This window comes from Camponotus floridanus, unplaced genomic scaffold (assembly GCF_003227725.1).
Source record: "Camponotus floridanus strain SB8 unplaced genomic scaffold, Cflo_v7.5 scaffold60, whole genome shotgun sequence".
NCBI classification, from domain to species: domain Eukaryota; kingdom Metazoa; phylum Arthropoda; class Insecta; order Hymenoptera; family Formicidae; genus Camponotus; species Camponotus floridanus.
This window is the reverse complement of record NW_020229770.1, coordinates 517,836-542,500: the sequence shown is the minus strand read 5'-3', so window position 1 is coordinate 542,500 and position 24,665 is coordinate 517,836. Positions and strand designations below refer to the sequence as shown.

The 24,665-nt window shown below is 36.6% G+C and overlaps 1 protein-coding gene across 5 annotated transcripts in view; it reads left to right on the top strand.

The window, feature by feature from the left end:
• The window catches only part of LOC105248906 (glutamate receptor 1), a 225,382-nt gene that overhangs the window by 114,532 nt on the left and 86,185 nt on the right, over positions 1-24,665 (top strand). For all 5 annotated transcript variants that reach the window (XR_889016.3, XM_020026782.2, XM_011253974.3 and 2 more), the window contains exon 2: positions 2,940-3,092. Coding sequence is in view for 4 of the 5 variants with exons in the window: in XM_020026782.2 (XP_019882341.1) it covers positions 2,940-3,092 (153 nt within the window). In the remaining variant the exon portion in view is untranslated. The remainder of the gene's footprint in view (positions 1-2,939; positions 3,093-24,665) is intronic.

Sequence of the window (24,665 nt, the reverse complement as noted above, 5' to 3'; positions counted from 1 at the left end):
TCCATGGGACGGATGTGCACCGAGCACAATAGCTTAGATTGCCGGACGTATCTCGTCCGCGCGTTCTCCCTGTGCGTTCAGCGAGATAATAAAATTATGCGCCTCGTAAAACACTACGGCACGCCTCGTATCTTGATACACGCGCGCAATCGTTTAAGGATGTTTTGTATGTACATACAATCCCAGCAAAAAGTAGCTGAAAATCAATATCGACGAATATATCCACTTTTGGTGTATCTTGAATATGAGAAATTGTATGGAATATTACAATTTGATCTTGGCTGAGTGCAGAGATGTATTTTTTAATATTTGTTGCGTTTTTACTGAAATAATTCCGAATTTTGTCAATCGAAATGATTAACTTTTGGCAGAGAATTTCACCTTGTAACAGATACATGGCAGATAATTTCATTGAATTATATTTAATATCTTTTTAACCAGTTAGTACTTGTATAATATTATTTGACCAAATATTTCCTCTGTATCTAAACTTTTGCAAATTTTAAATAAATTCTGAATATTATTTCCATGTGTTTTTGTCATTTGAATCAACATGGTTATACGTTTCCCATAAGAACACATGTTAATATTCGGTGCAAATTAGAATCCTTATAACTTGTGAAGGCTTTAGTGAATCGATTTAAAAATTGTACTGAAGATTCTAAACATATCTAAGGACAATTCGGTACAATTTTCATTAAATTCTCAATATTTTAAAAATAGGTACAAAACAAAAAGCTTAAAGCGCGCATACATAAGATTATTCGCAGATTCAACGAAATATACGACGCCGGATATCGTTCGCAAGATCGATATTCGGTATTTAATAGCAAGCAGGTTGTAATTTTAAATGCACTATTGTATCGTGATTTAATTTATCGATATAAAAGAGGCGATTTAATCAAATATATGGAGCAATATCTCTCTGTTTAATCGATAATTTTTGCTTAGTATCTCTGTTTTAAATGTCTCATGTTTGTAGAGTATTTCTCAAACTTGGCGCATAAACAAATAGGATAAATTAAAGTTTAATATCTTTATATTTGACGTCTATTGTAATAATCTTGTTAAAGCCTATCGCGTATAACGGAGATAAAAGTCTTTGGAGTTTATTGTCAGCGCGACTAACAATAACATGTAATTTTCATCAGGGGGAATAATTCTTGTCCGGCGCATTGTTCGTCGCGTACAATGCCAAAGAGTTAATAACTGCATGGATTACGCACAAAGCAATATCTCTGCGCTTTTAAATATAAAATCACGTCGCGCGACGTTGCGGCGCGATATCGTGTCCACTTTCAGTTTACTGTCGGGATTTCGCATGCGGATCGTAACGCTACTTTGTTTTAAACTCCTCACCGATATTTCACGAGGCGAAACAAGACGCGGCGCGAAACTACGAAATTAGATGCTCTCATGAAAGCAAAGAAAAATTCACGTGTGACGTGGCACGGAAGCAGGCAGGTAGACAGGCAGGCAGGCAGGCAGGCAGGCGAGACGAGCCGAGGCAGAAGGAAGAAATGAAACGGGAAAAGGGGCGCTATAATATCGCGTGTAACACTTCGGAGCGTATCTTATTCGCCGCGTGAAAAGTTCTCTCGTTGCACGGGCGCGAGGAAAAACAGCTCCCGGGCACGGGCGACGTTCGGCGCGTTATAACTTGGAAAGTCGTAACGAAAATTATTTCGATACAAGTTTGTCAATTCGCGCGATTGCCCGTTCTTCTCGTTCCCCGCCTCGCTTTATTCGCGACTAACTTGGAGAAGTGTACATTTTATATACGAAAATCCGTCCCCGACACCCGCCCCCTCCTCCTCCCTCCCCTCCAGCGCTCCCCAGCCAGATATTAATGGTAACGCTGGATGTTCGGAATAACGAAGACACAAAGTGCAGTATTCAACGCTGACAGTTACTCGATTATACGCGACGCATACTGTGTTAGCGTATATCATCGATCACTTCATCGACAGCAGCATCTGGAATATGCGATACATTTGACGTGAAATAAATAGCTTGATAAATGCACGCAGCCATATTATTTTTACAGCGCGACGACGCCGGCATTTTCATCGGATTCGCGAATATATTTCTGCGAAATATTTTTAACTTTGTGTCCAACTGTGGAATATCTATCGAAATGTTACGCTCTATTGTGCCATGACAATCGAGCGATGCTTATCAATCTCGAGAAATAGATTCAGCGAGTTATCGGATATGTAGTCGGTTTACGGTGAATTACATGACGAGCGATAGCATTAATATTGGTACGTATTACCGACTATTAACGCCGAATGGATCGGTGTAATTACGCGGGCCTCGTATGCAGACGCTGCCTGAACAGACGTCGGCTTGTACTACTGCGTCGTATGTGAGCCAGTAGTAAACGGAGCGCCGCACATCAGACATCCGATACAGGGTGTCGCGTCGGATTATCACATCCGATTTCATGACGGGCAGAGTAATCGCGTTTCCTCGCGACATTTGCTAAGTTCGCGAGTCCCACGCGTTTCCCAAATTGCAACTAATCTAGAGAGAAAGAGAGAGAAGAAAAATTATATAAATCACATTTTTTATATTTATATTTTATATAAAAAATATCTATACATGTGCTTTTTCAACTTAACTTATTAGATATACTTTGGATATTATTTTTATAAATATGACGCGAGCTTGAATAATTAAATTTTATTTATTTTGGTGTCTCAGACTCTTCGTAAATTCAGTCTCTTTTCACAAAAAGCCTTGGCTTTTATAAAATGCCGGTCGTCTCTTCAAAGATCCTCTTTTTAAAAAGGGTGAGCCTTTTATGAAAAGACTGATTTTACAAAAAGCTTGCAACATATACATATACATGATATATGTATATGTATACGTGTATAAAATTTGCATTGTTGCAAAATGGAAAATACATAATTAAGTTTGCTATCTTCTGCTTTCAGGTGCCATTTTCGAGCAAGGTACCGACGAAGTGCAGTCCGCTTTCAAGATCGCGATGAAGAACCACAACCAAAATATTACGACTCGCAAATTTGAGCTGCAAGCCTTCGTGGATGTAATTAACACTGCGGACGCCTACAAGCTATCTCGTCTAAGTAAGTACTAGAGTACATTTCTTCTCTCCGTCTGAAATCCAACGTATATCCAACTCACGTGCAACATTCCTCTTCAGGAATTGTAGATATCCGCACGTCGACGAGATATACTCGCGAAGAAAACCGAATCATAGAGGTTCGCAAAGACCGTTAAATATTTCATAGACATCTTCAAATGTCGATCGTCGCTCCGCTTTGCGCCCTGGTCGACTCGAACCGAATTCCATCGCGAATATTCCCCGGATTGTCCCGACAATTTTTCATGACTACATTTAGAGCGTCTGAGGCGTCCGTGTGCGCGGAATTTCGTTTCTGTCTCACACGAGTGGAAATCGATTTCGCGTTTTGTTAGCGATATCTGTACCGGTGTCAAGCACGGTGACTTATCAACAATGCTGCGTACGTGCCGGAAGCACAGCATCTCCACGCCATTGAATACGCCGCAGCGTTTCGTGTCGGATATGAAATAAGTAACGTTTCGTTTCTATAGCGTCGCAGATACTAATCTCGCCACCTCGATCGCGAAACGCTTCCATTTCCCGAAGTACGCACGAACGAGAGGGAGGGAAAGAGAGAGACTGAAGCTTTCGCGTTTGCTTTCAAGAAAGCTCGTTCGCACGATTAGTATCGAGGCAGTTTTGTAGTTAGTTAAAGAAGCGTAACAATGAAAATTCTATTTTTTTACACGCGACCTATCCCCAAAAATCTGCAAAGTTTCAAAAATCATACATAATTATTCGCGAAATTTCTGCGAAATTGATTTACTCAAATTCGTCAATCACGATTTCCTGATTAAATCTCGTTCAATCATGCGATTAAGTTAGTGGAATTGTCTCATTGTTATGTTACTACGTGATTCGACATTCACTTGCTCTCAATGGTGCCATCCAGCACTCAATGGTGTGAGAAGTTCCGGAATTATCCGAAGAGCTATTACATGTCACTTATCCTGATTTACGTCGGAGCGTAGCAGGCGTGAATTTTCACGATAACAGTTATCACGTTTGTAATGAAGATATAATATATATCTTTTTTGATAGTAACATTTGACAGAATACTTAAGTTTCTATCATCATGTCCCATACGCTCAACATGTTATTTATAAAATTCTTGTCCTCCTTAATTACGTCACAATTGAAAAATTATATAACAATGGAGAGACTTATAATTCATATATAATTTCGGTAAGAGTAGGCAAATTTTATTTTCCTGATATATTTTTCATAGATTGAACTAGGTATTTCGAATTGATATTTGTGGCTGCCCCCGTATTATTGACCTCTTTTCACCTCGGAATTCATAGTAGCTTCTCACTTTGTCGCCTGTCGCGTATAACATCGAAATTCGAAAGAGCTGATCGACCGGCTTATACCCGCGGAACGTTTGACGGCTCCTAACCAAGGGGCGTCGGTCCAATCGAGCTACATTGGTCTCCGGCTTTGAAGTCGACCGGCACCGTAAACGGATTGAAAGACAAAAGACACTTGGAAGTGCCAAAGATATCGGTGTCTCCTATTATCGACGAATTCGCAGTTATTGCATTGTACTATAAAGAGATTTTATGACTGTAAGGTGAAGCTTTTTCGAATTTTTCCAGATACCAAATACGTATTTATTATCTATGTAATCAAATCGCGGTGATTAAGAGTCGCTTTGTTAAGTAGCAGCTCTAGAAAAGTAGTTTAGAAAAAATCAATGACCGACTTGTTCGGTTTTTGTGATTGGAAATTACAACGCTGTTGATTAATTTTCCTTTTGCAATAATTTGAGTATTATGCGAAAATTAATTTGTGCAACCTTCCTCTGCTACAGTTACGACAACACTATGCAACGTTGTAGTAGCCGCAGCGATTCTATTAATTCAAGAATTCGTGAATAGAACTCGCCGACAAGATGATTCATTCTGGCGATCGTCGTAGCGATGCAAATATTTGGGTCAAGGGGCAGGGAGGCCGTATTACAGTACTTAGCTCCGTTAATTGTATTAACGTTGGTCGGTTCACCCGGATCAAGGGTTTTGTTATAATCCCAAAGTGAGACTGCTTTCTGCTCGACAAATCTATTACTAGGTTGCATCCTGCTTAATATTTTGGTTCGCTAAGATGATAGAATGGCTTTTCTCTTGGGACATTCGTATGTATATTTATAGATTCGAAACAGTTAATAAGAGAAAAAAATTTATTTTATTATTTTATTTTATTTATTTTATTTATTTTATTATTTTATTATTTTACTATTTTTTCATATCACGCTTTATTATTGTATAATTGTTATATATGTACGATATCCAGAATAATTTTATATCCAGTACAATTTTAAAATTTGATTATGCGTGTTAATTATCTAATAATATCTATGAAATAATAATATAATAATTCGCAGAAATTTAGAATTAATGTTGTACGTTTCTCTAAAAACATGTTTGCATATGATCAAAGACACATTTCATATATTTGATATTTCACTAGACTCCATATATGCATGGTTATTAATTTTAATTATCTATAACGCGCGGAACGAGTTGAATAGCAAATGTCATTGCGGAATTGAGAGAGATGAAAAGGTTTCTTTCGCGATAAAAGAAAAACAATCTGCTGCATAATATTTTCGTAAAAGGACTCATTTTCCTTCCTTTTTCATAACATTTATTCAATTTTACACAGATATAAAAGCTATAGCTTTCCTGGGATATAATAGACAGAGAAAATCATTATGAAACTGGACCGTCTTTCCCTTTTAAACATGCACAGGCACATGTATTTTCATTTCAATACACTTCATTCATATTCCTTGAGCATTACGTGTGAAGTCCTATAAAACAAATGTATAGAGTAAAACAGACGCGATCAGAAAGACAGAATATTCATGTTCTATGAAATCTCTTTCTATCCATCTCTACAAACTCACGCATCAAGAACATTAATAATTTCTTATTGCAATGTAACGCGAACAGTATGCGAATATCAAAGAAGCCGCGAGTCAAATCTGAAATATGAAGTAGGAATACCGTTAAATAAATCTGACCACCTTAATATTTTCAATAACGTTCGTTCTCCGACATGCGCGAAAGTCGACCTCGGGGCAGGTTTTCGGAGAAGGGTCGCCCATCAGGAGAACCGAAAATTATTGCGGACGTTGGGACGACGACGACGACGACGGCGACGGCGACGAAACGCGGGCGGGGTAGTTTTTTCCGTTGAGAAATCACACGGTGGAAGCGAAGAATCCTGAGGGAGAGAATTTTCGCGGTGGCGTGGTACGCTCGTCTTAGCGGAACGTAATAGCCATCTATCAACTTTCGGTGCATATCGTATAATATCCTGCAAGATCCTTTGGCCCGCGGGGGCGGGAGAATGGAGATTGGTGGGGAAGAGGAGGGAGATAACCTCTCCCCGTCAGCCGCGTCCTCATCCTTCCGCCAGGACCAGAGAGGGATAAATGTATACGGGGCGCCAGCGAGCCAGCCAGGGCCGGCATAAATCTGCCGAGGACTCCCGAGGGTATTTCCCGCCTTTTTTCCTCTGTACCCTTCCGCGCGCACCTCGTCGCTCGTCTTCACCTCCTATTCCACGCTTTCGCGCCCTTCTTCTCGCGTCCTGAACCAGACACGAGATGAATCCCGGGGTTCTATTCCCGCGTGGTTTATCCCGGGGCAAACATCGGCTCGTCGTCGACGTGATGGGTGAAAGTCGACGACGATTACAAATTTACAATGTACATTTATGGCCAATGCGTATACCAGCAGCATTTTCTTCTTATCCACTTAAACGTTTATTTATTTTCCTTTCTGGCCTGACGTTAAGCATCTTATGATATTTGTTCTCTATATTTTTAAATTAGCATTTAAATCTCTAATATATATATATATATATATATATATATATATATATATATATATATAATTTATCTTATATTATCTTATCTTCTCAGAATGAAATTTATTATAGTTTTGTCAAATTTGTTGCATCATGAAATTTGTAAAACAGGTACATTTATATTTTACTATTTTATATTTTAATTGTTCATATTTTAAAGTTTGCGTTTAAATCGTTAATAATCGATCTTGTTATGTGTATATTTTCTCATAATGTAATTTTACTATATCTTTTATTATGCTGAAATTTAAAAAAGGTTTCTGAGAGAGAAATACTTAAATACGTCCATATCTATTTTATACTATTTACTATAATTTAATATCGCGTGATATGGATGTGAAATGATAGTCAAATATGTATTGATGTCAATGTGTAACGCACTGAACTCTCGTTACTTCCAATTTGAAGAATGAGATTGATGATGAATTTAAACTAAACATGAAATCTATGTTACATAAATCCATAATTATATTCTGTAAATATTAAGCAGATATATTTGATTAAAGTTCTATTGAAAGACCATCCATAAAATAAATCACCGAATTAAATTTTTGAGATTTAATTACATTAAAGTTTTACTTTTATTTTAAATACACGTATATTGTAGATTTTAATATTAAAGCGCATTTAAAAGAAATGACTACGCTTTGATTCCTTTAATAATATATGCTTTATCTGTTTGCCTCATTTTTTATGTAATATTGAAAATGCTTGATCCTCTTATCCTAAACCAAATGCGCACAAGATAAACCCTATGATTATACGCCCGCATAGCAAATCCGAATGCAAACATTGTTTCGCGCGGACGTGAGTGACGAGGATGAAAGATAACGATGGTTACAATATTTACACATTCATACAATGCAAGCACAAGTCATGTGTTATCATTTTAATTAAAATGTAATTTAAGTAATTACTAGAAGAAAGGAGAGATAGCGATAGAGAGAGAGAGTATATTTATATTCTCTGATGAATGAGACACGAGACTGCATTAAATGAAATTTGCATAATTGTTAGTACGCAAATATTCATTAATATAAAAGTCTAGCGAAATAAAACTTTTTTACTCTTTATCACAAATATATCATAGTAATAAAACATAGCATTTTAATAATTCATTTTAATAATGCATTTTAATTCAATTTCCCTGTCAGAATTCTTATAATTTTTATACAATATATTTATATAGAATATCTTATCACAAAGAAATTATTATTATTTAAATTTAATTGTACAAAAATTATATTTTTTAAATTAATAAAAATTAATAAAAATATAGATTATAAGATTATTTTATTAAAGTAAGGATATTCTGTTTTAAAAGTTAAGGAAGTTTCGAAATATTTTAATCTTTGAAGACGAGAAATTTCGAGAGATAGGTTTTAAACAATATCATCGATTATCACTTAAGAGACACTCCGCTTTAATGTTTGACATCATTTTCGTCGACTTCTATGGGACGTCAGATGCGATGCCGTGTTCAATTCCCGCGCGGTTTATCCGAAAGTATGCATTACTTTAGCAAACACGATGAGGTCGACGAAAACCGAGGTCGATGAGAAGCCGTCGCGTTGGCGAGGAGTGTATCTTTATTATAAAATGCGAGCAGGATGCCGTGAAAGTTCCAAGACGGCGGAAAACTTTCTTTCCACAACGCTGCCGTAGTTACGATGAACTTTATCTACATAATCTTTAAACCTTGCTGCATGGATTCTGTAATTAACAACTTGGATCAAACATCATTAACTCTGTTGCACCATTATGTGTACACATAACTTGTATCTTTATAACTTATTATTTATAATCATTCTGCATTTTCATTTCGAATATATATATATTATACGATACACGCGGTTTTATGATACTTTAAATTTAATTTTAAAATATTAAAAAGTTTTGACAAGTTTAATTTCTCTAAAGTAAAAAGAAATATTTACATCTTTATGAAGCACTGATAAACAGGTATGCACACATATCGATATATTAATACAATTGAACTTTAATGCTTGTAATAAAAATGTTTAACGTATAAATATCATGTGAATACACCTATTCAAGAAACAAAATCACGTACATGCATACATTTAGGTTTATCTTCAAATCATAATTTATACTCGCAAGCAACCTCTATCTTCTTTCGCATTTTATTTCACGTTTTATACTTTCTCGCAGATCTGCATCGTTTTACTCATTTAATGAATATATTACACATACCTGCCGCAGAAATGTTTCATTCCTCGCAACTTAGCCTGGCGACAACGACAGATGAGGGGATTCTCTGGTTCTCGAGTAACCAGATGAGTGGTAATGGTAATGTCTCTCGGAGGAGTTCCCTGTTCATGCACAAGAATATTTTTCACCCGGTATCGCTGGGAAACCGTTCGCCATAAAAGCAGACTAAACTGGTGAGTTACCCGAGGATATTGCAGAAATAGAAGCCGTGTGAAAAGGACTCTGTGTGTCATGGAGAAATATCATGCTGCGCGGAATAAAAAATACATGGGTTTCGTCACATCTAATAATAGAGCATAAAAAACACGTGTCTCGAATTTATACTTGTCATTTATTGATATTCTCAAAATCAATGTTCGCAAAACTTTCATGCGACGTATTATAAATCCACATTATGTAATTAACAATTGCGTCGTGAATAAAAATTATAGATATGAGTAATAATCAAATTAATCATCACACATATGAGAATTTATATTAGGGAAGGAGAGAAGAAAAAATTATCAAGAAATTTATATTAATATTATTATTAATAATAACTGATTACCGAGATTAAAGTAACAAAATAATCATCTAAATTATAACTTATTAGAATTAGAGCTTTGTTAGTTTTATATCAACTTTATATACTAAAAATATATATTTAAATCATAATATTGCTCGATGATATCGTGAAAACTCTGTAAACTCGCGGAGAAACGCTATTTGTTCTCACTGAGGGAGCAGACAAGCCTCTGGGTAGCTGAGAACGCGTCATTTCCGATTGTCATTTCTCACGGAAAGGGAGGTGGTGTGGCTTGACTGTCCAGGTTAAGGGCCCATTCAAAGTTACTCGCGCAGACACGCAATATGCAAACGTATATTATTCTGTAGTTTGAGAGCCCGCCCGACGCGGCGCCAATTTTAGCTGAAATTGACTTGGGCATAGTTTTACAGTCATATATCACATCTGTCATGCACGGTACTTAGGGATTTATCTTATCTAATTTCTTGCAAGTTATCGAAGCTCATCAGCGTAAATTAAGACATCCTTAATGTTCGAATCCATCTAGAAGAATAATCGTAACGCTCTTGGCCATTCCGTGAAATTTATTCCGCGAAAAATAATTAAGTAATAAGTTTCAAGAAGAAATCTATTAGCTGTTCATAATAACAAGTGATCGACCATGCTTATTTGCGCGACAGATTTTCCAGCGGAAAAGCGAGAAAGTACATCGAATCGTTGAAATTTTTGTATAATCAGTTTGTACAACCAGTGTATTTTGTAATGAATTAATTATATTTGAACAGGTGTGAAATGTGTATCATATTTATCAACATGCAAAAGTTATATAGATGGAAACGTGACATCATTTAAATGCTACACGCACAAATATTTCTGTCGTATCGTGCGGAATATTTATATTCATGTTTTGTGAATATGCCAAATATATGTATACATACGAAATTAATGATATGCCGTTGAAATAACACGATTTGTTCTTTACGTGGTCGTATGTATAATTACGCTGTAATCAGGGCTTTGAAAATATACCTTTCGCAATAATCGGGTTTCGGGTTTCAATTAGCGAATTATGCGGCTCGCGCGGAAAGTGGATGTTGCGAATTTGTTTCGCTGTTTGTACATTAACTTCCGCCCAACGTGCGCGTTCTGATATGCTTACCATGTTTACACGGGACGATATTCGCATCGACGTGGACGCGGGGCGCTCAATGAAAACTCGCGAACGCCAGGTCATTACGCTTTCGATTTAAAACTTTCGAATTAGATTGGGAGAGACGCCGCGAAAGTCTTTGCTGTGCCTCCCGGCCATTTAAAACTTTTGCGGTGAGCCACCTCGTCGCGATGAATCGCGACGTCGTTCTCACTTTGAGAATCCCGCATCTCGCAGCTGCCCTCGAGGAATTATTTCCGAACGCTTGTTCTTTCCGCTGTTTCATGTCACGTTGAGATTTCCGCTCGTCCTCGAACCTGTTGGCCGCGTGTCGGAAAACGATCATCTTTTATGTATACACTTCGAAATTCGGCACAGCTTCATTGTACTCTTGGTAGAATTTCTTGCCCCGAAAAGCAATAATGTTTGATGTGTTGATTGATAATTGATAAGCTGCGTTTGCTATTTTACGCTATGATGCGTGCGATTAATTACGCGCTTGAAAACGAGTTTAATTCAGTAGCAACGTTTAATTAATCGATGATTCAAGCTATACCTCGCGAAATAATTAATTCCTACTGGTAGTCGCAGCGATGTAATAAACTACTGTTAATTCTGCAACATGTGCAACGTTGATAAAGGCGTTGTAATATTATTATGTATGTAACAAACGCACAGACTTGTTGGCGAAACCTTGGTCTTCATATGCACGAGAATATTATAAATGATTCGATGATTAATCAATTATAGTATGTATATAAATGTTATATTAGAATCGCATTTATAATTTCTTATTAATTTTCATTAATTTTTATAATTTTTGAGAAATTGGACACGTAGAAGTAATGCAACATTGAATTCATCAGACAGAGACAAGTCGATCATGCCCCAATGTGCTGACAACGGTAAGTACCATCTTAGTACCTTCGTCGGAGATTAGCAATGTGAACGGGGAAAGAAGCTAGTAGTATGGAAACGTGCGAGCAAAGATGCCCCGGGGGCTCCAACATCCTCGAAAGTCTTGCGACGCGCAAGAAACGACCGGCGAAAGCGAGGGAACCGTTCCCCACGTAATAAGAAATCGATAGGAACTGCAGATTGGGTGCAGAAGCGAGGAAAAATCGGTCGGGAAGTATCTTATCGGAAGCTGGTAGATAATCCCTCAGCCGCGCCACCATAAATGTCGATGATTGAATGAAGATAATCGGCGTGGCGGAACGAATAATTAAGTTCCCCGGAGTAATTGAAAGGCGTATTACGACACTTCCCGCTACGTTTACGAATCGATATATTTTTAGCTACAGTTGGAATATTATCGAGTAATCTATAATAAATATAATAATTCTGTAGGAATGGTTATAAGAAAAATCTTTAACTTTTTGTGAAAAAAAAAATAAAAAGAGAGGAAAAATAATTTCTAGATTAAAAATGACAAGGTTGAGCGATTCGTAAAGAATTAGGAAGGCAGTTGCTCGTGATGATGACGGGAAAAGATTTCATAAAACTTTAATAACACGGATATTCACTTTATCTCTGATGAATAATTGTCTGCCGAACGCCGTGCGAAGAAACACGAAATTATTGATTAGTTTCGATTCACTCGAGCATTTGGACATTTTCGCGCAAAAAAAAGAAAAAAAAACGAAAATAACGGCGCTGAAAGAATTTAAACTTTAATCAGGATACAAATGAACTACACGCAAACTGAGCAACAACGATTAGAGAAGTAGCAAAGCGGCGTTTCGTATACATGATCTTTGCCATCGGACTCATTCTTTTTCTTTCTCTTTTCTTTTCTTTCTCTCTCTTCTTCCTTTTTCTTTCTCGCTCGACGAACTTTCTTAATTTGTGCGCGGTTTCACGGGCTAATTAATATTGATGATTGAAAAGTGCCCCCGCCTGTGGTGATCAATTTTCATCGGTATTAATAATCACCAGTTCGAAAAGCGGTCGCTCGTCTTTGAGGAGCAGAGCTCACGCGGTTTTGATTAAAGCAAAGTTCAGAAATCGGACGCGTTGACATAAAAAGGTCGATCGTCAATCTATAAAGAGAAATGATTTTTATCGACATTTATTCCGCCAAGCGACGAGCTTTTCGATTTCATCGAGAAAAAAAGTTTTTACCGAAACCTCCCTCTCTCTTCTCTCTCTCTCTCTCTCTCTCTCTCTCTCTCTCTCTCTCTCTCTCTCTCTCTCTCTTCCTGATTGTCTGAAACGCTTTTTACCGAGCTTTCCTCTTCGGTACGCTCTTTATCGAGAACTTCGTGCTGAATAGTATGAAAATGCTTGTCAGTTGTCGGAAAAGTGCGTCGTGATAGGAGATGATTTCATTCAAAAGTAGATGCACATGTACATGCCAGGTGCACGTATACCTTTATAACGAGTAATATATTGAATTTGATCGCTTGAAGCAAAAACTGAAGTAAAAATGCTCTCTATTCTAATATTTTCGCGCTAACATTTGCCAAAGAATGAGACAGGAAGAGATGTAAGCGTTCATAATTTATGACATTAATGTACAGAAAAATATGTTTTAAAACCCGAAAAGAGAGAGACGTTGTTTGACGCTTTTCGCGCGGAGTTCTCGAGTGAAACGATCTTTTTCGCGATATTGCTAAGGCGTACCAAAGTTGAGAGAAAAAAAGGCATGTAAACAAGATAAATCGGACGAAATAAATCAAACGGAGTGAATTATATTCCGTACTTTGTTCGCCTGCCGACTTCAACGAGTTAAACGTTCGAAGCAACAAAGAAAGCAGACATAATAACTTTGGTTGACCCAGAGCATAGTGCTGTTTCTTTCTCGAGAATATAATCGCGTTATAATATCGTATCTCGGAATTTTCTCGGCTAAACAGACGAATAAGTCGCTCGAATAAAATGATGGAACGTAAAATCAAATTTTCGAGAAATTGAATTTTAATTACAAACAACATATATATATTGTATTTATGCATATATTTAATAAGAATGCTAAAAACATTTATAAAAATATTATATAAAAAACACATTAATATATACCTATATTTCTATTTTTCTAAAAGTATAGAAATATATAAATATAATGAGTAATTTTTTATAAGATCTTAATATAATATATTATATATATTGTATATACGTACTCTTTAGCATATTATTAGGTTGAAAATGATGAAAAAATTGCCGCCATCTCAAAAGCATTTCCAATCGTTCAGGGTCGATCGATCGAGAGCCAAGGAAAAGTAACACGCTCCACGGCTAATCACCAATAATCCACTATATTGCCGTCTTACTAGCCAATTTATGATTATAACGCGGTGCGAAAGTTAACGACGAGGATCGGCTTCACTGTCTGCGACGTTACAAGCTCGTTTGTTAAACTTAAAATTGATCCTCCTTTCGATGGTAGAAGTACCGTGGTACATTAATTATGATGGGATGGCTACGGCAACCCGGAAAGGGAATCGGTAGGAACTCTTGTCACGAGAATTAGAAGGCGTTTCGTACAAAGCATGGCTTCTTATGATGGGAGAGTCGAACTTTACTTCCTTTTTCTTTGTCAGAACTTTCTGACATATTTCAGCACATTGGACCGTGCAGAGTCGCAATCACTGAAACGAACAAAAGAAATATATACAATATATATATATATATATATATATATATATATATATATATATATATAATTATACGCGATTCCTAGAATAATAATTTTAGTCTTAAAATAATTAATTTTGAGCTTTAATTATTTTATCAGACTATAAATCGCGCACGCAAATATCTGCGTGTTTGAAGATTATTATTCTAATTAAAAATGAGAAGTTTTGTTTGTGTATTATTATACTTATTATTAGCTGTGTTTCCACCGACGCAAAAATGACAACTTAACGATATGGTAGAGTAACTACGAATACCGTCAAGTGTCGTCGGAGGACCTGCAATGTTGCGAAAAGATAGAATGGTACAATCAAAAGGAATTTTGCGATTGTATCTTCAGTCTCCATCCTTATTTGGATTCCATGGAATCGTAGGTACTTACGAGCGCGGATATACCTAACGAGCTTGAGTTCCCGCGACCAAGCCGAGGCGCATTCCGACTAGGGAAAGTTCAAGCTCGTCCTTAACTCGGCGCAAGCTCGTATAACTTCTATCCGCTCGTCCTCTCGTATAACTTCTGTCCAGAGTTCGTTCCACGGATAAATAGATATGGGTACATTTGCATCTCTCCACCTTCTCTGTCTCTCTCTCTCTCTGTCTCTTTCCCTCCCTTTCTCTCTGTTTTTCTCTTTCTTACGGATACTACCTATATTATATTCTAGCAGTCTTCATTTTCTTTGCGCTTGACCCATGTTGCGAATATCGTGACTATGCGCGTTTATTTTTTTTTATCAAGCTTGACGGATGTTTCGTCACATCCGTTTTAGTTTCGCATTTATTTCCGAAATAAACAAATCTTGTTACAGTAAAGTCGTCGTGAAAAATTGCTCGCCTGATAATCTCGCACCCGCTTGATTAATGAATATAATTTTGAAAAACGCGTTATCTGTATGGGAGTTAATATATACGTTACATATGGAAAATAATATAATCCTGGATGGTTCAATTTCATTTTGACGTCTAATTTTGTCTCCCTATTTTGCAACTTCGAGATAATTGATATAATTGCGCATGAATATTATAGCGTGCACGCTTGTCAGATTGAATTCGATGTATCGGCAAATTTATACGTGACTCGACATATTTCCCCTGATCGTCCGCACATTCGACGCATTGCTTTTTGTACAAGTTGTTAATTGGAAAAGTCACTTTACATAACAATTATAATTGACGAATTAAGATAAATAAGAGTAATTTGTAAAAATGTAACATTTTTATCAAGCGAAAGGGTAAACATTTATAGTAGTCACGTAGTATTAAATTTTTCCGCGGTGTAACTACGCGTTAAAACGCAATTTACCTGCTCACTTTATCTTGCTTCAACTACGCAATCTTTTATTCATACTACGTCAACATCTTTTTCCATCGCTGTATTTTTTAACACTTTCACTAACCGTCGCCAGTCGCGCTATGTTGCCGTTTAATTAATAAATGAAATCTTTAAAATGTCATGTGTGCCAGACGAGCTTAGATATTTGATCTGTATGCATCTCGCGACATGCATTGTTTCATGCTCTCGCAATTTCCATTTACTTTTATATCAATTGAGAGCTGCATTTGTTACATATATATTTTGTATAAGATCATTTTATTTTTATTATTATGTATGCTCCATTATTATTTTTAATTTGCACTATTATTCTATTCAAGGATAATACGAGTTCTGATAATTAATCAGTTTCCATCTAAACTTTTCAAATTAATCGCTTAATTTTTAGCTGTATTTTAAAATCATTATAGCACACAAGTTATGGAATAAATTGCGAAAGTAATTAAAAACATCTTAAATATTTAAAAATTTATGTGAAAAATTTATGACATATTGAGCGATAGGAAGAAAGGAATGCGTTATTTTGTAGTAGTAATAGAAGCAATTGATCCGACAAGATCCTAACAGACAGTTTCATTTTGAATTTTATACATATATGTAGAATTTTAAAATAATTATATAGGCATCACTCTCTATAGATATTATAAGTACAATTGTATTTGTTATTTTTTTATTATTTCTTTATTTTTTTATTTATTATGCATATTATTCATATTATATTATTACTCATTATATTATTATTTATTATTAGAAATGAATGTTTCAAGTAAAAAATAAGTTTAAAAAGGTCAATATAAGGAAAACTTTAATATATCTGAGGCTCAGAAAACTTAGTCTAGAAGTTCGATTTAAATTTGCATCATCCTCAGTTCTTCGAATGATACGAATAATTAATGTGAAATTATAGTAGAGAAATATCGTCGAACAGTGCGAAAAGCTGTGGAAAGAAACAAAGAATTTAAAAGAATCGCTCATTCCCTCGAGATTGCGCGATTCGTCGTTAATGTAACAGGCGCCTGATTTCACGCGTACCCTCATTTCCCTCTCGTTTTCTCTCCCTTCAAACATATCATTTTTTATTCATTCCGCATAACCGCACCCTTCCCTTCTCTTTTTCGCTGTCATTTTCGTCCCGTACCTTCTCTGTCTAGCTATCTCCGTCCGACCTGCCTTCCACTTCGCGGCTTCGGCTGGCTTTTTACACCCGGTCGTTAGGAGTCGGACCGCAAATGTCTCCGCATGAATTCTAATGTTCGACCCTCACCCAACTCCCGGCATTCTCCCTCTTGCTCCCGTCGTCACCCGCGGCCCGGTAATCCCGGCCAGTTTCGTCCCCGTTTTCCCCCAACCGTTTCTACGAGCGGAATTTGCAGGGAACCATCGTAACGCGAATACCGCGGAAGTCGTGTGAGACCAGAGAAGCGTTTTGTCCTGCATTTTCATAAGATTCCGTGGACGACGCGTTAAGGCTAATTGTTTCGTTAATTTATGAGCGGCCCTTTAAGCTAACGACAAGACCAACGGAGGATGATGTTAACTGATGTGAAATTTCGTATGTATGTCGCTATAATCATAAACCGGATATCCTTTGTATAATTGTTGAGTAACCGAAATAAGAGAAGGTGTAATATTTATAGAAATATGTTAACAATAGATGTATTTAATTTTAGCAAAAGCATTATAGTGCGTATACAAATGAACACTTTTAATACCGTCAATTGTTGCTTTTCTGTCTTTTTCATAAATGAAAAAGAGAAAAAAGGATTATATTTGTCTGTGAAAGTTTTTTTTAAATAATTTTTTACAGCAGAAATAATTTATCTCCTTGTTACAACACACGCTCTGAATTTCATACGTTCTCACAATCGACGGCTTTTTGGATTGTCTGTAAAAACGTTGAATGTCCCCAGGAACGGCGCGTTATCGAAGCAAACAAACGCGAAATGCAGTTTTACGCATCCAGACGACAATGAAATTAGACTCGTGGGAATCGGGGACGGTTTTATTTTCGTCCTCGTTAGTAGCGGATACGCGCTGTAAACGAAACGTCCAAAACAAAGGGATCGATCGGCACGGCACTGTAATTTATTGAGACGTGCTGTGCGGAGGAATGGTTGACACTTGTCACGAGCGACTTTCTAAAATGAGATTTGTGCCGCGCTTTGTCGTCGCAAAACCCAGTCCTGATAATCCACCCTGACGAGGCTGACCTGGCGACTCGATTTTTTCTTTCTTTTTTTTTTTTAACGAACCTCTGCGAGCGACTCGCCGATAAAAATGACAGAATTTTATCAAGAGCCGCTCGCGCTCGGCCATACTGTCGCTGGCTCGATAACGCGGCCTCGCTCTTGCAGCGCGCGATTTATGCGGGAGTCCTTATCGTTCCGGTCGGATCGAACGTTTTGCTTCATGAAAAATTGGAAAAAATTATTTCTAGCAGCGACGCCGGCATGTACGTATCTCATTCGTCACGGTATCACAGCTCCATACGTCAATTCTATCTCGTTATAATGGCGCGTTTCCTGTTAGCGTCAATCGGATTGTGCGTCATCTATTAAGAAAATTTGCCAACGCAACCGGCACTCATGATCTACAATATAACCGATGTCCCATTTTACACAGGCTTTGATTCTGAAATCATCGTGTGACGTATCGTATTTAATAAAATATAAAATACAATAAAAACAATTAGAATAAAAAATATTACATATTTAGGATATTATTTAATATTATTGTAAATGTATTTAAAATTAAAGAAGAACATCGATAACGTCAAAGTTTGTTGTCAAACCACTAGTTGAAAGATACGTAAAGTAAATGATGAGATACGAAAGAGCAGAACGATTCGTTCGCTGAAAGAATGCACATTACTCCCGTTCGCGAAAAAATTAACGGAATTCGACCGACGATTTATTCCTCTTACCGGTAATCGCCAAGACGACCATTTTCTCAGCCATTTTTCCACCTATTTGCCGCACCATTTTTTCCCGTCGTACCTACCAGTTCGAATGAAGACAAACGCGGCATGCGAGACGGCAATGCGATACACATATATAAACGCATATGTATGTACCCCACGTGTGCACCCAAATGTATATACCTCCTCGCCGAGGTTAAGTGACGTGGCACTGGCTTTGGAAATGAACGGGGAAGTTCTGCATTTACGGTGACGCAAAGTTTTCCCTGGAATTTGGTCTTACCGCGACGTCGAGCGGGACATTCAAGTTTTAGCGGAGAGATGGGAGGGTGTAGAGTTGCGTAATATTTCGAAAGCGAAATGTCATTCGCTGTTAATAGCGATTAAAAGTTTATAGCAGTTCTGGATTTAATGCGAGTTATCGCGCAATTGCTTATTTACGCTTCATCTCGCACATCCACGTCATGAAGTTCCTTAATAGAAAAATCTCGCGCTATATCACGAGAGTATACGGAGCATTCCATTTGTAAATTGCAAATATATGTTGAATGAGTAAAATATCATTAGCTTTTAAATTAATACGACCGGCTCTTTCTCGCATCTTTTGCGATGTATACACAAATAGTCTAAGTAAGTTTAGAAGAAGAGGAAAAGAATCGCAAAACTTGTTCGACTCTCCCCTTCAACTACATATTAAATTGCAGTTTGGACGAAACTTTGTATTTACATTACTTAACTTTCGCATTTTATCGCGTGTCAAAGTTCTCGAACACAGCATGTTGTAGCTGAAACATAAAGTTGCTGGAAGCGGAGTTTCTGCCTAAGCGAAAAACAGCATGAAATATATTAAGGCCCAATTTTTGTATATATATATACATATATGAAAGACCCTAATTATGTAAATAAAAAGTATTCAAATTTATACACGTATGCATGTGTCTCTTTAAATTGTGACTCTAATTCTATGAAAGAAACAAATTTTTTATGCAAGTAATAAATAATTTGTAATTTTTATTTTGTTTTATAATGTTTTATAAAGAGAAACCACACGATATTTAAAGTACACGTAAAAGTTTGCAACGTTATTTGCAAATGTACGATTAATATACAATAAGCAGCCTGTAACCGCTAAAAACTTAACCGTTTCTATATCGTGTATTGTAATGACGGATACAAACGTCAAGTCCAACGATGCGGATCCCTTGTCCAGAGAAATAAGCGAAGAAGTTTCGCATTTACCGCGACACCGACGAAAAGTTTCCGTTGGAATTCGGTCTTCCCGAAACGAAGGACAGAATGTCCAAGTTTTAGCAAGAAAGGTCGAAGAGCTGTCGGCTCGACCGGAAATGCGTTTCCAAGATGAACCTGCCCCTTCTTCGCGCCAATGTTAAACTTGAACATCACGAAAAAGCGCTGGCTGTGTTTGGTATTTTTCGCTTCTTTGCCGGATAAAAAGTATTGAAATGCGACGTACAAACTTTGACGTGACTTTCCTAAATCTTTCAAAGTTACATGTACCTTTATCTTACGAGATCGATTGCCTTCGTCTCTCCATCCTCTGTTCACATTGCATCCGGTTACTGTATCCACTAGCTATATACACTATTTTCTTCCTTTTTCTTTATTTAATATCTTCTTATATTTGCAATTCTTTTGTTTCGGAAAATATAACAGAGAAACTAAACTTTATGGATGATAATTTCTACAGGAAATTTTTTTACGAGAAAAATAATATAAAATGATATACGAAGAAGATATTTCCTATTCTGTATATTATTTCATTCTAAAGTAGATTTTAACAAACAAAGAAGAGAAGATATATAACGAGAGAAGCTATGAAACATTTTATTATTACATACATCAATGATAATTTTATTAGCACACTTTTACATAAAGAAAATATTTATGCTTATAATGTTTGAAATTTCCTTGTAGACTTTTCTCCTGAATTTCTAATACTTATTACGTGTCATTATGTATGCTAATAATTTTCGTAATATATGTATAATATATGTATATAATTCGACGTAACTTTATGCGACTTCTGTCATTTCTATCTGACATTCTATCTGTCATTTCTAATTGTCTATTTATCTGTTGTATTCATCTCAATATTAGTTCAATGCAATTGCTTATTGTTAGTTATTTTTATAATTAATATATATATATATATATATATTTATTATTTATATTTTATATTTATATTTTATGCTCACCTATTTCTTTATATATGTACTGTTGGCACAACGTCATTTGTTACAACTAACATCTTTCTACACATCGCTCATAATTTTGATGTATCAAGTAGCACATTAAAGATTATTACTATTATTATCATTATTATATATTTCAATAAAATCTTTATCTAAAGCTTTCTCGTGAGTAGCTCAATATTGACGTAGCCATGTTGTCCGATAATGGATAATTTACAATAAATGTAAATAAAATTATACTAATAATAATTAAAGATCGTGGACTGTTTATATTTCGAGTGATTTGATTTAGATACACGCTTAAATCAAAACGGCAATATGCGAACGGCAATATGTGCGCCCATGATTCTATTACGTGACTTAAAATGTATTACGTGTGTACCTTCGAGTCGTTTGTTTCCACCGTGCGAGTTATAATCTTCTTACACTTGGCGAATGTGCGCGCGCGCGTGTGCATATCACGGTGCATGCGGTAACTACGTACATTCCGAACGTTGGATTATCGCTTCAGTACAATTTCCACGCTATTCGCGTTCTCTCCCCGACGTCTCGTAATTCACAAACCACCTACAATCGCGCTCCTCCCCCTTGCCTCGAATATCTGGAGCAGAAAGAGCTTTCGAGGTGGTGACAAAGGATGCAGGGGAGGAAAAAGGGAGCAAAAAGAAACAACATTGGAGACAGAGTCGAGTGCGAGAAAAAGAAAGAGAGAGGAAGGGAGAGAGAGAGAGAAAAGCCATTGAAAGAGAGAAAAAAACGTAAGAGGAGGCTTTAAGGCGGGAAAGGGCGAAGAGTTTTTCCCATAAAATATCGCGACACTTTTTCTTCACCCTCGGCCTTAGCCCTCATGCCGATGCGGCTTCTTTCCCCCGATGTCTAGCTCAGAACGTGCAAAATTAAAATCGGCATTGCATGCTCTCGAACGCGACAAGAATTAATCAATGCGGATCACCGAGTAGCACGTAACGATATTGCTTTACGCTTTTGCATAACGCGAGTCTTTGCTTTATTGCTTATTCTGCGAGAACGAGGAAAAAATATTTATTGAATAATGATAGAGGCATTGTATAGATTAATCCGATTCAATTTTAATTGTCCCTTCTTGAATGCGATATTTTTGCAATATTGAAAATTAACATGGGCGTAAACTATTTTACCGAAAAACATTCGAAATATTCCCATCTATATTTAAAGTTCCATGTATATTTAAAGCCTTGCAGATCTGTGCAAATATCCCTTATCGAGCGTATACCATCAAGATGGATTATAGGTATTGCTTCGCAACAATTAAAATCGAATTAAACCATGATAGCATTAGTTCAGCTGATACAGTATCGTGGGACTCTTGTCATTGTAAACATAATATGATACGATCGATCAGCCGACCGAAATTCTGAATATTCCTCGATAATAATAATCCCCACATTTAATGGAACAAATCCTGCTGGGAAAATTTACGGCTGGCTCATATTCGTCCGCTTTGGTTATTCTTAATCGTTTTTCGATACGTTCCCTATGGATTTATTTGAAACTTTCTCGACCCTGTCATATATTTCGCGGCGTACTACAACTATGTCAGACGATAATCTTGTATCTTCGTATTACAGATACGTAATATGAACATGCGTATGTAATACGAGAATACATATGTCCACACATCATTATTCACATGTATTACTGCAGAATGTGTATTTTTACACTTATATTATCTATTATGTTATAATTATCTAATTATTTATAATTTTATTTATTTATAATTATTAATTATCGTGTTGAGAATAATTTAATATATTTTCAAAATAATCACAAATTGATTTTAATACTCATTTTAAGAATTTTTTAAATGAATTATATAATTTTGATAAAATAAAATTTCTAATAACCATGTTCAAGAATTTTTTAAATTAATTACACACTTTTAATTAAATAAAATTATTTAAATAATGATTGTTATGTGTGATATGTGTGTTTGCTAGACTATTATTAAATTATATAATATTAATTTATGTATATAAACCTGAAATTATTTGATATATCGAATCGGAGTTGAAGCGTAAGGTAAATGCGAGATTAAACTTTAAACGAAAATAATTGTTCGTTATCGGTATCAAAGTTTCTAGCCAATGGGATAGGACAGAGCCACTAATCGGTCAGCAATATAGGTAGAGCTGTAATAAGGATAAAGAAGAAGAGGAACAGTCAGGAGAGGAGATGGTGGAGAAAGAACACGAAGAGTGTGAGAGAGAGCGGTCCTTCCACTAGGATTAACCCTCGTTCCGTTAATCCTTTTATTGGAGCGGCAAATCCTGCGACAGGTCACGAAGGAGGGTGTTCGCTGGACCTGGATTCGCGAGCGGATATCCCCGACGACGGGGACCGGGACACGATCCCAAGTATATCGAAATCGCTATTAGAGTCGACGGTTTAACGACGCCGATAACGGTCTTATGAGGGTCCTACGTATCGAGAATTTCGGCCATTCGATTTCAGGCTCGCCGATAATTTTTGGAAAGCCCATCAGGTTTTCGGTCGAATTCACACGATAACATGTTTGGACATCCGTTCAATATCTCCCATGTCGCTATTAATTATGTGTACTTCACACACTTTATAATAAACATAATACTTTTGTTACCTGAATAGAAAACTTATTACGTATATACTATGACACATGATGGAATAAAAGACCTTTCTGATGCTAATCATCATTCGCCGTTCTCGCTTTCGCCTGTCAACCAGCTGGAAAAAAGATAGTTGAAGACTACTCGATGCTAAAGGAACGGATGAAGGAGCATTAGCTCCTTTTCAGAAATGGAAACGAAAGGCGATGAGATCCGAATGTGATAAATGGGAATATGTTCGATGGGCGTAGACAGATCTATTCGTGTTACGCGAGTATGCATCACGTACGCTATGCAGATAAATACGAAAAATCGCGATCGCGTGAGATGAGAGCGAAAGAACGGGGGGAGAGAATCAGTGTCAAAAGAAGAATATAAAATTGCATTTGCATGCCAGTCCACGTTTTCCTCGTTTCTTTACAGTAGAATGATGTGCGGCATCAAATGACGTGCAACGTCCGCTACTTTAATGTCCATCGGTCGGTTTGGAATTAGAGCCGTCCACGCTTGCTGCTACAAAGTGAATTTATAAAAACGTATGCGCGCGTGAGTTTGCGTACTAAATAGAATATTACCCCTTTCGTTCATAAAAGGAATACAAACCACGGAAAAATGATATCCCATACAAAATGAAGCCGAGAATTAACGACTATTTTTAATTAAATCCTATATCAAAGAGTAATATGGTCAAAATTTGAGTTTCAATATTTTAAATTTTAAATATCTCTCTATATTAACTTTTCATCGATTCATTTGTGAACTGTTAAACGGCATTGGTTGCTTTTGCAGAATAAAAAATTGTACTGATCGCGCACATATCATCGATATTGACTCGAAATTGGAATATTATTGACTTTATTTCAAACGTGTTATATGTTATATGAATAAATAGCACCTTTGTGAAGATTTTGGGTAATATCTAGGCTATCTATTTGCGTTCAAGCCACGGTATCTAAGTCGAGCTCCTACTCTTCACAGTTAAACGGCTCACTGGATTTGCCTGCGTTTGATGTTCGTCTATGTATAAGACCGTGCATATTCCTCTATTCGAAGTTTGCGAACCAATCTTGTTTGTATGGTTACGAACAGCTCGA